The following is a 20,969-nucleotide window of genomic DNA, read 5'->3' as shown; positions in this document are numbered from 1 at the left end:
TACATATTACCACAAGCTTCTTCTTCTTTGTTTTTTTTTTTTACTTTTTAACTTCAAGAGACAAACTTTTCTGGGTGCTCCATAAGATAACTATAAACAGTCAAACAGTGCAATGTGTCATTCATTAATAAATTAATAAAATTAATCATTGGCAAATTGTTATAAGACATAAAACAACTCACTGCAGACTTATTTGAAAATAATCCCTTTTGTGTCAATGGTGTGGATTATTTTTGTATAACCACACGGTCTGTCATGGCAAATCACAACAGCCATGTTCCAAAATCTAGTGGAAAGCCTTCCAGAAGACTGAAGGTTATAATATTTAATAAAAATGAAATATTTAATAAACATATGAGTAAATGAACACTTAAATGTTTAGAGAACCTAAAATCATACAATGCCACAGTATTTATTTGTACAATAGGGAGTTACAGTCTTCCAAAACATTTCCATTAAACAAACTTTAATACATTCACGATACACTGAGATTACAAATAACACCTTTATTTACAATGTTTTTTCAGCTGTTCATGCATTTATCAAATGTTTTAAAATGCTCCATGTCTGTGTGTGAGAGAGAGAAAGGTTTTAAAAAAAAGATAAAATAAAAAAGCATGATTATTTACATTGAAATAGGTGACAGCCAAAATATTATATAATGATGTTTTAGGTGATAACAGGTGTACATCACTATACACACATCATTATGAAAATGTGATCTTTGTTGACCTTTCTTAAGTGACGCATCACATCTTGCTCCAAAAAGCTCAATGGGCCTCATTTGTCAATTGTTAATAAAGCTGTGTGTAAATGTTTGCATAAGCTAAGCCGAACGGATTTTGGGAACTTGATCACCTGATCACTCGTAAAAGTGCAGAACGCATTTAGTGACGCCCACAAAACTCCATCAAAGTTCACATGCACAGACAGCTGGGAAAATAAAATGAATGGCAGGTTGGAGGCTGAAAGGCAGAAGTAGAAGTTATTTTGACTCAGTTCTATGCCAATAAAAAATATTTATTAATATATATTAATAATAATAATAATAAGCAAGCCTTTTAGTCCCTGACCTAGTGAACAACCATGAGGATGTTTTTTTGATTTCTATAAGTTGCCTACAAGTTTTCATTTCTATAAGTTGCCTTGGATAAGAATGTCTGCTAAATGCTGTGAACGTAATAAAAAATTAAGCAATTTAAACCCAATAAGTATATTCGATATAAAAGTGGAATTATCCATGCAAATTATATGGTTTTTAGTTATTAGAGTCAAGGTTTAGATTACTTAGTCTTCTTGTGCAGAAATTTACACACACTCAGAAGCATGAATAGAATATGAAATTTTTTTTCCAAATTTATGGGATTTTCATGATTACCAAATTTCTTGTATAAACACTCGTACAAATGATTTACATATAAAATCTGTTCATATCCAGCTTGATGAATGAGGCCCACTGTATACATAAGTGTGGAAAGCCAAGATTCTGAAGCTTGTGGCCTGGTAATGATACAAAACTCTTCAAGAGGCTGAGATTCTTGATGAAACGCTTAAGAATATAACTGCTTTATTAATGATTGCTAAATAAAATCTCTTGTGGGAGGCATCATGCAGTGCCTTTTTTTGGTCTCCTCCAGGTATATAGCATTGTTTTTGTAGTTCAAAGTAAAATGGCTAAATCTATGGCATGTCAATAAAACCACGGAAGTCATGCTTCCACTTTACCAGATTCAGACACTTGCAGCTGTTACTCATTAGTATTAATCTTTAATCTCTAGTAAAATGTTTAGTAAAATAACCTAAAATGCAAGCAAAAACTAGTGATGAAACACTCCAGCAAAGTAATTGACAGATTGCAGCCAATTACATTTAACAATTGGGAAGTATCTCTCTCTCTCTTTTATTTATTTATTTTTTGCTAATTGTCTATTGGTATTGAAGAGAGATAGTATTGGAAAAACAATCCTACTGGTGTCTTATTTCTACTGGTGGTACCACCCACCACCAACTAATGAAATGAGAACAACGGAATGAGTAATATTTTAACACCGCTAAGGAATATTTGCCTTAGAAAGTATCCAACATATTTACAGATGAATTATTTTGAAGCTATTACCTTTACTATTTCTTAATGCTAATAAAATTGTACAAAGTTGAGTGCACAAAAAAGTCCCACAGTACGTGTTATTTCTAACTTAAATGTCATTGATCATAAACCATAGTTATGAAATAGGCTCAAAATTCCCACTAGGATCTGTGACACGAAAAACATCTGACTGTGACTGTTCCATGTGGGTGGCATCCATTTTTGTTGACTCAAGTACATCCCTTAAAATACAGTGTTCTCTCCTTTTGTGGTTATTTAGTGCTCCTAGGTCTGGATAACTGCGCTGGCAAATCTGGCACTTAAAAAGACTGCTCTGACTTTGATGAGCAATCCCTTTGTATATTTCAAGACCAAGACCACCCAGGATGCGATGAACCCGCCTCCTGTGGTTTCTCAAGGACCTTATGTCAGGGTAGGTGCGTGAACAGATTTGACACTGAAATGGATTGGAATGACTTTGCTGTAGATTTCCTCTTGAAGGCTGCAGTCCACCTCCTAGAATACGGTGGACCCTCCTCCTGTGATTTTTCAAGGACTGAATATCTTGGTAGGTGCGAGCACAAACGTGACACTGAAACTGCTTGGTCTGACTTTGCTGTACAATTCCTTTTGACAATTCCTTGGACTCAAAACTGCCAATACTGACTAGGTTTAGATGTTTTGGTCTATGAACCTTTCTTAGATGGTCTTTCAGGGATTGGAGTTTTGGGTAACTGCGTTGACATATCTGGCAGCGAAAGGCATCTGATGAGCTGCTTTGTGAAACATGTGCTGACTGAACAGTAGGTGAATCAGAATCCTTGTTTGTGCTATGGACACTCCGTTTATGTTCCTCAAGTGCAGCTTGGCTTGAGCACTTGCAACCACAAATCTGACAAGTCAAACTTTCTTCTTGGCTATGTGACAACAAGTGTCTCTTGAGTCCTTCAAGGCTGCTGAACCAACGTACACACACTGGGCAACGAAGAGGTTTGAAAGCAGGGGTACAAGTGTTGCCATGCATGTGGATATCTTGAGCTAAAGAGTTTTGGAAAGTCATGCCACAGCGGGAACAACAGTGTTTGTTTTCAGCTGTAGAATCTCCCTTGCAACTCCGTGTTAGGTGCCTTAGCAAAGACTTGCGTAGTCTAAAGATCTTTTTACATCTATGGCAAACATATGGCCCTGTGAGGGGTCTGTGATTTAAACGTGATTTAAACAGATCTTGAGACTTTTTTGTATTTTGCACTGATGTCTGAATATTTGGCTCTTGTTGAAGCTGAGGCTGCACATGTAATTGCTGCTGTGACCCTTTGTCCTCAATTTTCGGCCCTGAAGTTTGCAGATGTAATTGCTGATGTGCTTCAAAATCGGCCCAAGACTGCAAATTCTCACCACAATGGGAACAAATGTAAGACTCTAGTGCATGCATTTGCAAATGTTCAAACAAAAGCCTAGGGCAAGTAAAACTAGCACCACACTCACAAGTCACTTTTCTGGGGAGCACAGACGGTAAAGACATAATGCCCCAGCTTCCACCCCCAACATTACTACTGCCCTCCTGTCTCACTTGGCTCTTGGAAACTGGTGGCAACACAAATATGTTTTCCTGGGCTGCTTGATTTTGTTTGTCCAACATCCCATTTCCCTCCAGAGTGTTTGTATCTCTCATGGATTGGCACCTCTTTCGGTGCATATTCATATTATCTTTGCGAGTAAATGATGAACCACAATGGGGACATGGAAACTTTTTCTTCATGCCAAGGATATTAGCCGACACAGTTCCATAGGAATTTGTGTCCATTAATTTTCTTGATCTACAAATCATAAGGTGCTGATTTAGCGTAAAACGCCTAGAATAGCTTTTCTGACATCTGTTACAGGAAAAACGCCTTATTCCACTATCAGAAATATGCACCTGAAAATCTTTACTTGTTGAATGTGTTGAATTTGTTGTTCCACAATTAACAGATGGTTCTAAAATAATGACCTCATCATCAGTGTTTTCCTTGGGTGACACCTCTAAATTACTGCAATTTTCTTCATCAGTCAGCACATCAATTTCAGCATCATCCAGTGGTACAGTCCACTGGCCTCTTTCTAATGATTCACTTCCTTCTGTGTTACTCCCTTCCCTTCCTTCAGTTTCAGAGTTTGAAGAGTTAACGGAATTCTCTCTTTTCAACATTTCATGAACATTTTCCTTTGACTGCACTAATGCAAATTTAGACTTATTGGGAAGAAAAGGTGGGAAACTTTTGGGTGACGTTTCAGACTTAAAAGAGTTAGGGTTCATCTGAAATTTGTCCTGCCCTGGAGATTCTGCACTTTCTTCAGTCTTTATAGAATTAATGCCCTCAGTGTTCACAGCAACATTTACATGGTCTGTTGAGTTCTTCACTGACAAGAGTTGTTCTCTTGCATTAGACCCCCCTCCAATATTGTAGACTGTGGCATTTTTTCGGGCCGAAGCAGCTATCCACTGACATTTATGTGTTTTAAGCCTGTGGCGCCTTGTATAGCTCCGATTACACAATTGACAGTGGAATAATTTTCGTGGATACATTATTGTGGGAAAAGAGTTGGCTGTTCCAGCATAGCCAGAACAAATATGGCTATCCGGAACAGAAATTACACTGATGACAAATTGCTGGCAACGGCGACAAAATTTTACTCTTTCCTTCCTATGCAAGGCATGATGCATTATTAAGCTGTCCTTGGTTTGAAAAACCCTACGACAGATCCCACACTGATATCTACCTTCAACGTTGTCTCTGCAAAGCTTCTGACGGGTCTCAAGTGCCACCACGGGACACAAAGCCTTGGTCATAGATACAACACTGCCTTTGTTTGAGAAGTTCCTGTCTGATGGTACAAAACCTTCTCGATTGGGGGCATATTTTGCAACCTTTTGTCTTAACTGATTAACAGTGCATTCAGGGCTTGATGCTGACATAGCTGTTGGAGCTTGTATAGGTGCCCTAGGTGAAACTTTTCGGGGGGGCAGGGCCCTCTTGTTTTGGCCCCATTTAATTTGGGCTGGCTGTCTACGGCTCATATAGGCAGAGGCAAGCATTTTAAGAAGTGTTTTCTTATTTGTTACTGCTGACTGGTCTGGTGATTCCTCACTGTCAGAACTATTCACATTTTCATTTTCCATAAGCTTAGCTTTATTTTTAAAGGATTCGCTATGTGCTTGTGTGGAAATCATAGGATTGGATACACATGTTGGTAGCAACCCATCATGATGTCCTTGTGAGATGGGATGCTGCATAGGAGCTACATTTGACGTAGATATACACTCTTTTTTCTCATTTTCAGAAAGTGTCTGTGGGCTTTCATGAATTGACTCCTCAGTACCATGGGAAGGTGAGCTCTTAGAGGGGAGAACTGAAGCAGAGCGGCTGCCATCTGTCGTGACTTCAATTTTTATAGTAGAATCATTATTTGACTCTGTAAAAGTTTTAATTTCATGTATCTTTTTATGCTCCTGAATAGCACCAATTTCCGGAAACCCTTCCCCACATTCACATATGTGTAAATCTTGAGTTACTGGAGGGGGCAATAGCATGCAGCGGTGCTTTTCAAGAAGATCTTTGCTTGCAAATAATCCACCACAGTGACTGCAAATAGGTGATGTAGCCCCTAGTGGACTGGAAACTTCACTGGCATGAGATGCTTGATGTACCAAGAGAGATGCTAAACCATGAAACGTGGCTGAGCACGCCACACAGCTGTATGATTTAGTGGAGGAAGTCCCAGCAGGTCTTGTTTCCTGTAGCCCAAGCATTGCGGGATGCAAGAGGGAGGCAGTACTGGGTGTTATATACTCAGTTGTGCCAATTCTTGTAGATTTCCTAAAGAAAAAAAAAAAAAAACAGAAAGCATATCAACATATTTCCAAACAGGTTTCCCTGCAGTTAAAAAGGATGAACTGTCAGTATTGAAAATAGTGAATTCTTTTAAGAGTTCACTACAAAAATTGCTTACCGTGTTCTTTTCATTAACTATTATTTATAATTTCCAAAACAGGTGGCATAATTTTGAAGGCACTTTGCAAATGTGTCAGCTTTTTATGTGAAATTTGAACATGAAAATTTAAAGGTAAAATCCACTCTGAACAAATTGCACATCAATATTTATAATTAATATGCGACAATCAATGGTGGCCAAAATTTGGTTAGCAAAACTGAGGGAACAGGCTGTGGGAACAGGTGCAAAAGACCTTTCATTCTTGAGTCTGTCGAGCTCCCTCAGTTCTTCATCTGTCTCAATCAGGTTTCTAAAGATTCAACTTTCATTGCATCATACTCATCACTGAATCACTAGGTCAGATTAAAAATATCATTGAGAAATTTGTTAATAGCATTATTTATTAATAGCATTAATTAAAGAATAAGAAAAACAAAGAAAGCAAACGAACACAAACACACATAGTAATACTACAACGAAATGCTGCCACATAAACAGACAACTGGCTGCTCTGTCTGTGCATAGCTGTAAGCTGTTTTTTAAAAATAAATAAATAAATAAATAAAAAGCCTCAACTGACTAAAGAGTAAGGTCACACTTATGAGGGGAAGGTTTAATAACCGATATGGGTTTTTCTTGGGAGGATGAAACCTGTCTTATAAATCAGGTCTTTGCCACAGCATCTTCTTTTAATGCTGTGCATCTCCAGCCTGTCTGCCAAGACACTTAAAACTATTTTAAAATAGAAGTTTCCCCTGTGTTATTTGCATGATCACCTGGGTACAATGTAGATAAGTCACACCATTTTCTTGTCATCTCATTTAACTCATACCTAATTCACCTTTTCTGTAATTAGTCTCTAGTTTTTGACTTTTTCAGGTGATGCTACATTGTTAATTTTTTTTTGGCATAGAAGTGAGTCAAAATAACTTCCACTTCTGCCTTTTCTTTCACCGTGTAGTTGTCATTTCGTGCTTCCAGCCCTATGTGCACTCGACCTTTTATGGAGTTTCATGGGTGTCACTAAATGCAAATGAGCTGTGTCAGGAACGCCCTTTGCACTTTATGGGTGTTCTTCATATGCGTGCGAGTAAAAAGAAAACCAGTGTTTCCAAAACTTTTGTAAATCCATTGAAAAATTGTAGTTCAGTTTGGCTTAAGAAGACATTTACACGCAAAAGAGACTGATAAATTAGGCCTACTGTCTACAAATAAAATTGAATTGAGTCTACCACCCAAATCCAAAACCCCTTTGAATACCAGATTGAATATCAGTAGATAGCAAAAGATACAGAGCATTGAACAGCAGGGTGAAGAGAGACTAGACAAACTGTACAAGGAAATGCAAAAAATGAAACCAATAATGTGAGAGGAAGACATTAGAAAGTGATCCTAAACTTCCCTCTTACCTAGGACCAGTGATTCCTCCCTGCTATCAACCGTTCGCACCAAGCTGATTCACATGGACACTGAGTTCACAAATAGCATCAGCCAAACATCTTGGGCAACAATGAATGATGAGGGAAGGAGCAGCCTGTTCAATTTTGTGTAACTGACATTAATGCGGTAAAAACCCCACAGGTATTAATGTAGACAGACTTTCATTAGAAGTACACATTATTTCAATTTCACATTAAACTTTCATTTAGTGCAACATACACTTGCAAGGGTTTAACTTACCAATTAAACAGTGAGTATTAAATGTGTCTGGCAGTCAAATCATGGTTAGATATACTGTAATTTGACTACAGTGGGGGAAGAAAAAAAAAATATACAGGTGGAAGCGCACACAAACATTGTAACACATCTAGAGGTACCCAGACTTGCATTGTGATAGGATCTCAAACAAATGTAAATGCAAATTTAACAGCATACTGGTATCAGGGTTGGTTAATTAAAGCAAAATGATGCGCTCATACGCTTTTTAGATGGACAGTTTGGATGTCTAACTGTCACCACATAAAGAGAGAAAAGAATCCTCTGGAAAACAATATTCAAAAATTCCTGAGAACGTGTATAATATTCTGTTTTTAGTTCCTCTAATTCCTCTTAGGTGCTTTAAATTTTTATTTCTCAATAAGAGTTGTTCAAAAACTACTAAGTACTGTAAGCTACAATTTACAAACATTTACTCAACTTTCACTCAGTTGTGTCTTCACACTGCTCCTAACATCACTCATTGCGTTACTTCTGTTGTGAAAACACACATTGGAAAAATGCCAGAAAGTACAGACCCAAGTTGTGTCCCAAATGATGTACTATACACTACGCACTTATACTATACACTATGTAATCTACCATCTAGTGTATACATTTTAGAAGGGCAGTATCATCTCAAATGGAACACTAACGTTTTTTCACAAACCGGAAATATAAGCTGTTTCCCAGTCAATGGCACATGGCATCAAACGCACATAATGCAACGCCGCTAGCTTTAACAAAATACCTAGAGTCAACAAAAATGAATTTCTTCATTTTGCTGTTTATGCCAATGATACCTTTTATGCCCAACATGACCTCAGTCACCATCAGAGGGAGGTGTAATCATCAAGTGAAAGTGGAAAAAAGTGTGCGACCCAAGTCCTCTAAGGCATGGGAGCATTTTATATTAAATGCCGTGAAGAAGACTGTAACCTGCAAACTTTGCAAAGCAGAGCTTGGGTGGCACGGAAGCACAACAGTGATGCACAAGCACAAACTTATGTTTATATCCAAAGTATATATCCAAAATGTTCCACTGTGTGCATGGGGTTGGGGAAATTGCTGCAAATAGCTTAAAAGGTTTAGTTTCATTCAAGTTTATTTTCATTATATGCTGTATTTACACACTTGCAGTGTAAATTCTGTCGTTGATTATAACGGGAGCAATCTATTTCTAATGAACGCCGCATTGTGCTCCTCACTCACAGTGTAGACGCAGTGATAAACAGTGGTAGCACAAGTAAGATCTGTAAAGTCAAAATAAAATGGTACGATCAAATTAAACGTAAGTAAAACAATATGCCTAAAGGCATACAGAAACCGTAAGGAGCAGTGAATGGGAGCTTTTTATAATTTATTAAGGACTGTAGTTTAATTATCAGTGCTTTTTTGTGCATCCACAAATATTCAATTCACAAAAATTCAATTTCAATAACAAAACTTTGGTGTCGTGATACGATACATTTTAAATCCAGCAAAAATAAGCATTGTCTGAATGTGCCTTAGGTTTCCATTTTCTCCTTGTTAATACATTCAACTTGATAAAAGTACAATAACTGTTATTGTGACAGTGTTAACATTATCTATTCAGACTCTTAGTAGCATATAATGAAAAAAAAGTGTGCATTAGAATGTAACAAAATTAAACATGACTAAGCTTTCACTGATGTGACTCTAGGTGGCGTTCTGAAGCACAGGGCTTTTCACATTCTGCCGTTGGCTAATTGTGCTCTAAGAATCACATAGCTCTCTCTAGCTCCAGATGTGTTTTTGAATCCTGTATTCTCCACTACAGAATATGCACACTGGGTGCAGTGACTTCTTTAGCCCAGCAAAAAAATGCTACCTGAAAGCAGCAGAGTTTGCTTGCTTGCACCATATTATCCATATGATTGCGGCATTAGCACTATTTTTTTGGTGGAAGCCGAAATGACCCCACACACCAGTTTTGGGGGAATATTCCAGTTTTTGCTTGCTGCTCAATGTAGCAGTTAATATGCTAGTATGTTAGCCTGTCGGCTCATGAAAAACATCATTTGAAAAAGCTTAGCCTCTCCTGATTTAAGCCAAAGAGGAAGATACTTTTTCAGAGGCAGGAGAGTGGGCTTGATTAAGTTTAAAAGTTTATTTCACTTCATGCAGTATTAGCAGTATTTTATGAAAAATAGTCTACTTTTATGCAGCCAAAAATACTGTTCAATTCACATATGTATCGAATTGAGAGCTTCATATCAAATGAAATGATACCCCATATCATTATACCCCTACTATTTTGACCAGTTGCTTTACTGTTGTCTTGGGGATCAGCTGAAACTTTCAAAACAAAATTCATTCATCCCTGAGAGTTAATTTGTACCTCTTCTCTGTGCTTTCTTTTTTTTTTGTGCCTGTGCTATCCCAAGATTTTTATATTTGCATACAGCTGCTTATGGCCGTTTTGGAAATTGCTCCTATGGAGGAACCGGGCTTGCGGAGGTCCAGAATTTTTCTTTCTGAGGTCCTGGGTGAGTTGCTTGGATATTCCCATGGTAGCAAGGGTAATAAGGCGCTGTCTCTAAAGGGAGGCCCTTTTACAGCTATAGGTAAAATTACATCAATTTCTGTAATCTTTGACTGTTTAAAGACACAGTAAACTTCTGCATTTTTAAACTTTTGATCCAATGGAATCTCTCTCTCTCATAGCCTACAGGTTAATCTTTTACTGCTAAATGGCCTCTAACACTATATATTTATTAGGCCTAATTTTCAGTGTTTTCTCACTACTGTAAGATGGACTGTTTGCGGCTGATAAACCAAGACAAAGATGGGTTTTGACAGTGTAAGACTAAAATAAATCCATGACCCATGTGGTGTAAAAGGTTGTCTTATTATTATTTTTTTTTTTTTACTTTTCCACATTTGAAAGAACTTTAGACCCCTTTAGTTTTTTCATTTTTTATTGTGTTATAGATTTTATTTAAAATGGATGAAATTTACTTTTTTTTAACCATTAATCTAGAAATAAGTGGAAAAACAAGGTCAAACAACTCTATAATCAATTTAATAAATTCTATTTTGTGGCTCAGAAACATTGTCAAAAATGACAGAAAAAGCAACCAAAAGAAAAGGAACTGACAGTCATTGCTTGTCACAATTAGGCCTAATGTCAACTTTTTAAAATCCTGTTACAATACTTTCAGGGGTTCCCAAACTTTTTGGGAGCGCAAAACCCCAAATGGACATTATGGATTTTCTACTAACCCAAGCCCTGATCAATTTATGTTTTTTTAATAGCAGATTTACAATCTAGGTCCTGTAAATTAATATTCAATAAATGTTTTGCATATTTTCATGTTCATTTTGTTGACTTCTGTTGTTCCACTGAGTCTCTCAATGTTGCTGAGGAACTAGCAAAGGTATATGCAGTGTTTCCCATTAATTACCTAGAATGTGGCAGCCCGCCACAGTCTAATTTGTCCCGCCAGTTTCATAATAAACCGATTTTTTTTTTTTTTTACACTTCTCATAATAGCATAAAAGATCTCTGTTTTGCCCCCATTGTTTTGGTAAAGCATCTCTCACTCCAATCAGTCAGACCGCTCCCCTTCCCTCCCCCTGATGTACGCATGCCTGCTCACACACACACTGGAACCATAGTACTGTATTCTGAGACACCAAGGCATTCTGAGGACACAACGTTGTTTGAGGTAAGTAACATTAACCTCTTAATTGTTGTTGTTGTTTACATTCACTGCATGCTATTACCATAATGATCTTATTTAAAGTGCAAATCATTAGAAAGATTTAGGACTTTAGCTTCAACATTTGACCACATGATAAAAATGTACAGTGACAGTAATTTCTTCATTTCTGTCAGGAGTACATATCAAACATGCAAAATCAAACCGGTAGTTATTGATATTTCGAATGAAATAACGAGACACATACATATACAATCACGTCTATTTCCATTTATTTGTGATCACAGAGCTTCGCTAAACAACGTTCATTAGGACTTTTAGTTCAAAGGTGTGCACATCTGCCGAAACACTGATGGATTCCCACATGTTTGCTTGACATTTCCTTAGACAGAATCATCATTTCTATACATTTTCCACAAAATTATCTGATGAGCATGAAGTGTCGTATACTCTCCCTCTGTCTAGATAGATGACTATGTTTGGATAGATGTCTGGATAGATGACTATGACTCACAGACAGATGATTCACTACAGATCCATCAATCATATCCCGTGTTCATAACTCCCACTTCAGCATGACAAATATCCCATATAATCTTGCACGTTCTGACTCCGTACATAACTAAAAGAGAGAAACAATTCTACAGATGAAACAAGAAACCAATAAATGTACGATTATGACAATATATGGTTTGTATGTGTTTTTCATGCGATTTGGGCTATTTTTATAAGAAAAATATGCTTATATGAGAAATGCTAAGCAGGTCTAGCCTTTAGACTAATAAAGATAGAAAGCTACAAGTAATATATTTCTGACTCATTATATGATCAAAATCCATATTAGATCACAAGTTATTACAAACACTCAGTGTTTTAAAGTGAGTTTTGAGCAAAATACATAATCTCATAAATTGATATGTGTATACTAATTATAGCTATTAATAACAGGGTGAGTAATTCTGAGCCCCCATTTGCACTTAAATGATAAACTGCATATTCTTTTTAACTAAAAGAAGAGTACAGAAAGTGTGCTCCATATGCAGCTTTTATTTTTATTCATTTGCCTAACTGCAGTTACCTTAATTTTCAGGTCAAATCAGACCTTCGTAACAGGCTGCAAGGAGAGCACCTGCCTGCCTCCCTCAGCGTCTCCATCAATGAGTCGAGCTCAATCAACTACAAAAGGGCATTAGAACTGTTTTTCCTCAAAACTCAGGAAAATTAAATGAACAAATTCAGGGTGCAAAGTTTGCCAATAGGGATGTAGGGAGAGTTGATCAATACTATGTCCTCCTCATCCAGTATATTGTTTTTATTTTCTAAAAAAAAAAAATAAAACACTTCAACACAGGTAACCACTTTTGCTTAATTTCTTTGATGGCTCAAATGTATGCTCTAGTCGATTTTGTGTTTTGACCATTTGTGAACCAGGTTAAACTCCGTCACGTTTATCATGCTTTGTGGGTATGACTTTTTTTTGTCGTGTCATCACCATGCATACCTATGCAGCCAATGTGTTTATGATTAAATTACTACTCGAGCACAAAATTGTTTACAAGAGCACAAAGTTCTTCATAGATCTAGCCTCTTACTTTTGCTCTCAAAGTGCACCAGATTGATGCATTTAACTTTAAAATATACAAAACCCCCCCTAAATGGTCAGAGGTCCACCCATCAGTCTCAAAAAAATCCTGTGGGAAACACTGTATATGAATAAAACAAAAAAGGGTGACTGAGTTTCACTCATGAACCTATTTGTAAACCAAGCAATCCCATGCGGCGTCATGACCCTTAGTTTGGGAACCCCTGGTCTAAGTGACATACATAATCAGAAGCAAAATGCTAAATTATTTACAAATAAAAATATAGCAATGGAGTCTGTTTTTTTTTTTGTTTTAGTTATTATTATTTAATTAACAGTGCTGGAACCCACCATAGTCAAATTTATTATATTTAGTAACTAACATACTATGCAGTCATTAACATGTCAGACTGGTGACTTGAATAGAATGAGTTTAATCCAAACTTCAGTAGCTCAAGTAATTAGGCCTTACTAAAACCTAATGGGCATCTTGAGAACCTGCTTGAGTACACCTTCTTATTTTAATATACAGGAAAAAAAATTCTGCCAAACAGAACTACACAGTTGCACATTCAGATAAACAGTTCTGTCAGGCATAGTTTTAGTCTTTTCAGGGGGCTCTTGTCCATTGTGAACAGAACTGAGAACAAACTATGCATAGCATTGGTAAAACAGGCAGCTGTGTTTTGCTGCCTTCTGAATGGGACAGTCTTTATTTCAGAGCACACAAACGGCTTCCAGAAAGTGCATAAGTACAAAAATCTTACATGGAAAACAGGGGTAGTGGCAACTGTTTGGGGGTCAATTAAGCAATGTCGCACTTGCAAGAGTGCGGTTATACTGAATATTGGCCCATAGGCCGAGTGCCGTAGCTAATCACAGCTATGCTGTTATTCAGTATAACTGCACGATTGCAAGAGTGATATTGCTTTTATACAACAGTTCTATAAACAAGAAATTAATATTGAGTAAGTGACATTTCGGACAAGATATGGCCAAATGTTTTGTTTATTTTTGTGCCGCTACCGGAAATGGATCGTGAAGAAGCCACACTCACTTTATAGCACATCAGCTAGGTCGCTCACATTGAGTTGTCCATTCCTGTTAAAGGTGCTTCCAGTAAAACAGGCGTCCCTTCATCCTTTTCATCTTCAACTGAGGAGCTTCAAATTTTAAGCCAAAAGTTATATTCCTGAAAAGTACTGTTTGCCATGTCTGCTGATGATGTCTCTAACTCTACTGTAGTAACTCTTTCAAACTAGGAGGAGGAATTTTATGTGGCAAACACAGACGAGTGGAGTGATGCACACAGTTAAATGTCTCAGTGCAGTTATAGGAAATATAAGCACTCTTAGAATGCTGCTCAACCAGTCAAATTAATGGACCGGAACTAACTGTTGTATTACACTGCGTTGGACTTTTGGCTGCGACTTGTAATTCCCAACCCGCAAACAGTAAAAGCCAAAGAAAATGTCACCTCAACTTTAAACTCCAACTCGTCAACTTGGGGTAGTCTTCTCTTCATAACTAAAAGTTTCGTTCCCATTCACGGAGTGACATCAAATCACCATGGCTGCGCACAGCATCAGAAATAAACAAAGTAGCACTTCTTATCGTTTTGCCTTTAAATGAGTTCTGCTGTATATACACAAGTATTAGCCTTAGATCAATCAACATACAGACATATTCGCTCATTAAACCTAAAACAGTGACTATACAGCTCGCTGGCTGAGGAAGAACATATACATCACTCATCACAGTTAGCTGGCTAGCTTGTTGCTAACAAAAGACGAACATGGAAGCGTCCATGTTTTTTCCCCACTTCGTACGTCGAATTCGCCGAGGTCGAAAATGACGTCATTCCGACCTGCAAATTAACATTTACGAAGCAAGTGAAATGCAGCACATGAACACCTATTATGCTTGCTGTATCGTGCAGCTGAAAAACCGTCTTTTGCGAGTTGATCCGATTGATTCAACTAAAGGATTCGTTCAAAAGGATTGAATCGCGCCACTAGGTGGTAAATTTATGGAAATAGGCTTGCCTCACAAGTGGCGAACTGTTTCATGATTAATTCCGACTTGACATGAACAGTGCAACAGCTCTCTCATGCATAAATCTCAACTTACGAGCAGGGCAGGTTTTCCGTTTGCTAAATAATTGCAAATAGTGTGGCTGGCGCGCGCGCGCTCACCCTAGGCCTGCGCAGTAGGCCTTCTAGTGCAGATGGCGCATCCTGGTAACAAATCTTTGCCGAGAAAAACAATTTTGGCTCTAGTGAGCGCTGTCAGAACCACTAGTCAATAAAGACCAGCGAAAGACCATTTTACATCTTGAAAATCAAAGACAACAACACCTTATCTAGCAAAATCTGTTTTCTGTCATTCCTTCTAGACCTAACCAGGGACCTGCTAATGAGCTTGACTAGTTTACCACTGCTAAGTATTCGTGCATTTAAAAACAACATGTTACTCATGAGCAGTGAGGACTTACTTGAGTCATCATTCCAGGTTGCACAGCATTGTGACCATGGACATCACATTCACACAATGGTTAGTTTTAGCTAATCGCCACGCATTGTCAGTACAGTGCGCCGTCTTAGTAAGCAATGGACGGACCAGCTGTACCGAGGGCGTTCCGAGACAGAAAGCGGAAGTAGGCATATTCACAATAAAAGCCCTACGAGGTAACCCAAAAAGAGGAAAATATGACTACTGATTACCGCGACCCTAACCAGGATAAAGAAGTTACAAAAGATGAATAAATGAACGACTTTGATAAAACCCATTACGCGATAGCACTGTTACACGTGAGATGGTTAAGCTGGACTGCTGAGAAGCACTAGAATGTGGCGTGTTTCATACCAGAGTGAGAAAAATATGAATGGTTACAATTATGCATGCTGTGATAGTGCAACTACAGATTTAATACTACTTTCACATGCTTGTGGAATATTTGAGTTCAGATGCACCACTAATGTTTGCTCGTTTTTTTTTAAGGCTGCTTGCTCTATTCTGATGTCCTAAATTTCCTTTACTGTAAAAAGTGCACAATGCAACCAACAGTTAGAGATTTAAGACAGTGGATTTTGCATAATCGGTGGATACAAAAAGTAAGTTGTATAAAAAAAAATAAAAATAAAAACAACTCCACGCATTTCATCATACATTAATTTAGCAAGTCAATTAGGACTACTTTTTTCACATCATAGGTAATTTTAAAACAGTTGATTAGAGACAGCTTTATTTCGGGCTTTAATTCAGTATATCAGAATCACAGTGGGTCAAAAGTTTACATACACCAAACTGATTGTGTTTTTAAACAGTCTAAAAGATTCCAGAAATTGATGTAATAACTTTTAGAAGCTTCTCATTGGCCACTTGTCATAATTAATAGTTAAATGCAAGTGCACGTATGGTTGTATTTTAGAGGCAGTGCCTTTTTGCCCTTGACACCATGTGAAAATCCAAGCAACACAGCCAAAACCTCAGGGAAAAAAAAAGACTTGGACAGAGTCTAGCATAAAAAAGCCAGAGTGAAGAGCTAGCTTTTTGGAGTAATTTTCTCTGGTCAAATGAAACAAAAACTGAACTGGCCAAAATTTCCAGCACTATGTATGAAGGAAAAAAAGGTGAGGCTTTTAATTAAAAAAAAAAACAAACAAACAAAAAAAAGCAACACACATCACTATCCCAACTGTAAAGCACCCAGTGGGTGGCAGCTTCATGTTGTGGGGGTGTTTTGCTGGAAAAGGGACTGGTGCACTTCAGAAAATAGATGGCATCACAAAGAAGGAGGATTATCTAGGAATACTGAAGCAAAAACCTAAGACATAAGCCAGAAACTGGGTCTTCCAGCAGGAAAATGATCCAAAGCATACCTCCCAAAGTTGTATTAAAAAAAGTCTAAAAGTATTGGAGTGGCCATCACAAAGCTCTGACCTGAACCTCATAAAAAATTTGTGGACTGAACTGAAAAAGCCTGTTTTTTTGTACATTTCCTGTGTTAAGTCAGTTAAGGTATCTAAATATATATACATATATACACACACAGTTAGCTGCACTAGTGGATTTTAGTTTTATAAATTTTATAAAATTTATAATTTTTAGTGTTTCAATTCTGTAATGCTCCAAATAACATGGTAACCATTGTAACTCTTTTGTTCAAACCAAAAAAACACACTAAACTTATGGTTCTGCCATTTGTCCTTTCATGTCATTTGTATTTTGATTAGACAATGTGTAATAATAATAATAATAATAATAATAATAATAATAATAATAATAATAATTATTATTATTAATAATATATTATTATTATTATTATTATTATTATTATTATTATTATTATTATGTGTCCTTCCTTTATATTTAAACATCTTGTAAATAGTGTTAAATTACTCACTGCCTGAAGCCTTGACTTGCATTTTTATTTAACTGACAAAACTATGGAACTTATTTTGAAAGAAGAAAATGTGTAAAAACTCCAAGACATACTGTATTTTGTATGAAAAAAAAAAACGGTTCAATGTATGCAATAAAAATTAAACTAAAGAAAATGCATTTTAGATAACAAGAAACAATATTGTTCAGGAAAATATTACTAATGAAACATCAAATATCTAATTGGGTCTAATCAAACAGTGCAGTCAGCAGTATCTACTAAATCCTCTATTGAAGGGCACACCCTTTCTGCCAACTGTTATTGGAAGTGGAGCTCATTTTTATGACTTAAAACTTAGTTTAGTTCAAGTAAACTAAACAGAGCAGGTTAGCTTCACAGTGCAAGTCATAGTAATTGACCTAGACACTCAATTTCTGGAATTAACTAGGAACAAGACCACCATAGAAGCAGTAGTAGTGATGACTTAATTAGTTTTTTATGACCAAAAAAAAAAAAAACATTAGGAATCTCAGCAAGTTAATTTAAGTCAGACAATTTGAAAACTAGCTATGTAGTTCATACTTTTGATACCCCTAGGTTGGACTTTTTTAATGCCTTGCTGTCCAGATATTCCAGTTAGGGGTGTCGCAATATACTGGTATTGACAATAACCGTGATATTCAAAGAATGAAATATCGACATCGTGTTAATTTAGGGTGTGACGATATACCGGTATTGGCGATAACCACAATATTTAAAATGAACAGGACTCTTATAATAACATGACACGTAAATTCTCCAGCACCAGTACCTTGTTGACCTCCCAGGTGTCAGTATTGCGCCTTAACGCTGACACCTGTCAAACAAGAAGACGACGCAGCACACACAGCTACTCCGAGAACAATCATGTCGTCCGAGCGGGAGAGTGAGAGGCTTTGTCCACACCCGAAAAAAATAAGCTCGCCAGTATGGGAGCTTTTCGGCTTCAAAGAAAACAGCTCCTTAGACAACCCAATCTGCAAAATCTGTCGGGCTACGGTCAGTGCAAAGGGGGGGCAACACCACTAATCTTTTTACCCACCTCCGTGTCCATCACCCTGCGGATTACGCCCTTTTACAGAGAGTAAATTGCGATTATTTTACTAATCATGGAATGGGAAATGTTACATTAACCTGTTAACAGCGGTTTTCTGTGTTTTTATATTTAAATAAAGGGTGATTCAGGAAACACTCAGACAGTGTTTCGCTCCAGTTTGAAACCAGAGAAACTTAACATGCTTGTCTTCCTCCACAAAAATTTGCCATCGATTGAGAATGTAAGAAGTGAAAATGCATGTGCCCTGTTTATCTGTATCCTTATGTTCATTGCATGGGTATAAAAGAAAAACTAAATAAAGTAAAAAAATAATTTGACTGATAAAGATTTTCCCCAAAGGTTTCTATAGATATCGCGATATATCGATATCATGAATTCTTTTGGCCACAATAACCGTGGTGTGAAAAATCTAATATCGTGACAGCCCTAGTTCCAGTGTTCCAAATAGTCCAGAATGCAGCAGCCAGTCCTTACTGGAACCAGAAAGTTTGATCACATCACCCACCCTTATCTTACCCACACTACATTGGTTCCCAGTAAAATGCTGTCTTGATTATAAAATACTACAAATGACCTATAAAGCACTAAGTTCCTGAGCATTACAATTATTCACCATGTCACTTTGATCCAAAGCTGATGGTTCTTTATCAGTACCTAGAATGAAGTGTTTTTTCCAACAAAGCCCCCTCAGCTATGGAATAGCCTTATAATTAGTGTTCGATACTCAGATATTCATCAACTATGCAGGTATATCAAGAAAGAGACAGTTCACCATAGTCAGAAAGTGAGAAAAATGTATACAATTAAATGAATTGTTATCAGGTTTATGGAGTATGGTCAGGGGTCACTTTCATGGGCCAGACCCACAATTTCAGAGTGTGTGGTCACATGTGCCCCAGTGACTCATTCATCTAGGACAGCAAGTCCCCATCAGTAATCTTAAACAGTAGGCATAATCATGGTCATTTTGGCCAGAACAGGGCTATTGAGAACACTGGGTTCTCCACAGCTGTGGTGGAAAAGGCATACAACTATAAATTTGACCAGTAGAGCATTATCATTGTTGCCAATCAGCATTACTGTAAGTAACCCCATAGGGCTTCAATAAACATTGCAAACCTACTCACATAACATTCACTTCATTTCATTCATGCTGATATGCTACTATAAAGACTAATTTTTCCACCTTAACTAGGAGGCATCTGTCATTATCATCTCCCTCTTTGCAGGGAGAACATCTAAGGACATCCTGTTAAGACATACACACATTCACTGACTATTTCACATTAATAAACTATAAAAATCTCATTTCACCATGACAGAAAGCGAGGGCACCTTGTCAATGCATCCTAGTTAATTGGTGACAATCCAGGGCCAAGGCCAGGGAGCAGACAAGCAGGCTAAACCGACCGTCTGCTAGCTGCACAGAGTCGTAGGTTCCACCGTATTGAGACTGTGTCCATTCCCCGAGCTAAACAAAATTATGGACATACTCAGACAGTTTGTTTTAGTAACCTAATTAATATAAAATTAAATCAAACCGAATGCACAGCCAGCACCTTTGATCTGAAGCTGGGACTGTTAAATATTAGATCTCTCACGTCTAAAGCGTTTATCGTTAATGAAACTATTACTGATCAGGAGTTTAATGTACTGTGATTAATAGAAACGTGGATTAAACCTAATGAGTATGTAGCATTAAATGAAGCTAGTCCTCCCGGATACAGTTACATACATCAGCCCCGCCTAACTGGCAGAGGAGGAGGCATTGCAGTTATTTATAATAATAAGGCGTCACACAAAAACCTAGTCATAAATTCAACGTTTGAAGTTCTTTATACCAACATAACATACGTAGCCACAAAAAATAAGTATACCCAGACATTCTTTCGTGAATTTGCGAATTTCATCTCTAACCTGGTTGTTTCTTTAGACAAAGCATTAATTGTTTGTTAATTGAGACATTAATATTCATTTTGATAACCCAGAAGACCCTCTGAGGACAGCAGTGGTGTCCATACTAGGTTCAGTAGGGGTTAATCAGAATGTAATAGGACCCACTCATTGTGGTGGTCACACACTTGATTTAATACTAACATTCGGATTAAATATAGAAAAAGCCACATTTCCGCAGTCTGAAACTCTCTCATCTCATTTAAAATGTATCTTAATCATAATATATGCACTTTGCCTTCCTACCGCGTCAAACATACATTCACGTCAGCAGCTGCACAGAGTTTTATCAGTAATCTCCCAGAGTTACCAACCATGACTGGATCACGGTCTGATCCTGAAGAACTTGACCAGGCAACTGAATGCTTGGAATCAACGTTCCGCTACACGCTAGATAAGGTGTTGATATAGTATGAATATACACTGCTCAAAAAATTAAAGGAACACTTTTTAATTAGAGTATAGCATCAAGTCAATTAAACTCCTGGGATACTGATCTGGTCAGTTAAATAGCA

General features: G+C 37.3%; 1 protein-coding gene across 7 annotated transcripts; it reads right to left on the bottom strand.

The window, feature by feature from the left end:
• Positions 1-316: 316 nt before the first annotated feature.
• im:7147486 (zinc finger protein 227) lies at positions 317-17,228 on the bottom strand. 7 transcript variants are annotated; one of them, XM_053234831.1, is made up of 3 exons: positions 15,516-15,677; positions 14,079-14,594; positions 317-5,943 (listed from the first exon to the last, which is right to left on the bottom strand). In XM_053234831.1, the coding sequence occupies exon 3, from the start codon at positions 5,874-5,876 to the stop codon at positions 2,223-2,225; it is 3,654 nt and encodes a 1,217-aa protein (XP_053090806.1). In that variant the 5' UTR covers positions 5,877-5,943; positions 14,079-14,594; positions 15,516-15,677; the 3' UTR covers positions 317-2,222. The 7 variants fall into 7 exon arrangements, 4 of the variants coding, with proteins under 4 accessions (XP_053090806.1, XP_034159369.1, XP_053090805.1 ...); XM_034303478.2 differs by having other exon boundaries at positions 14,079-14,184; XR_008301907.1 differs by lacking the exon at positions 317-5,943 and adding exons at positions 5,952-12,061; positions 12,518-12,615 and having other exon boundaries at positions 14,079-17,224.
• Between the last annotated feature and the right edge of the window lie 3,741 nt (positions 17,229-20,969).

This window comes from Pangasianodon hypophthalmus, chromosome 1 (genome assembly GCF_027358585.1).
Source record: "Pangasianodon hypophthalmus isolate fPanHyp1 chromosome 1, fPanHyp1.pri, whole genome shotgun sequence".
NCBI classification, from domain to species: domain Eukaryota; kingdom Metazoa; phylum Chordata; class Actinopteri; order Siluriformes; family Pangasiidae; genus Pangasianodon; species Pangasianodon hypophthalmus.
Note: the sequence above shows the minus strand (reverse complement) of the source record. Positions and strands in the feature narration are given on the sequence as shown.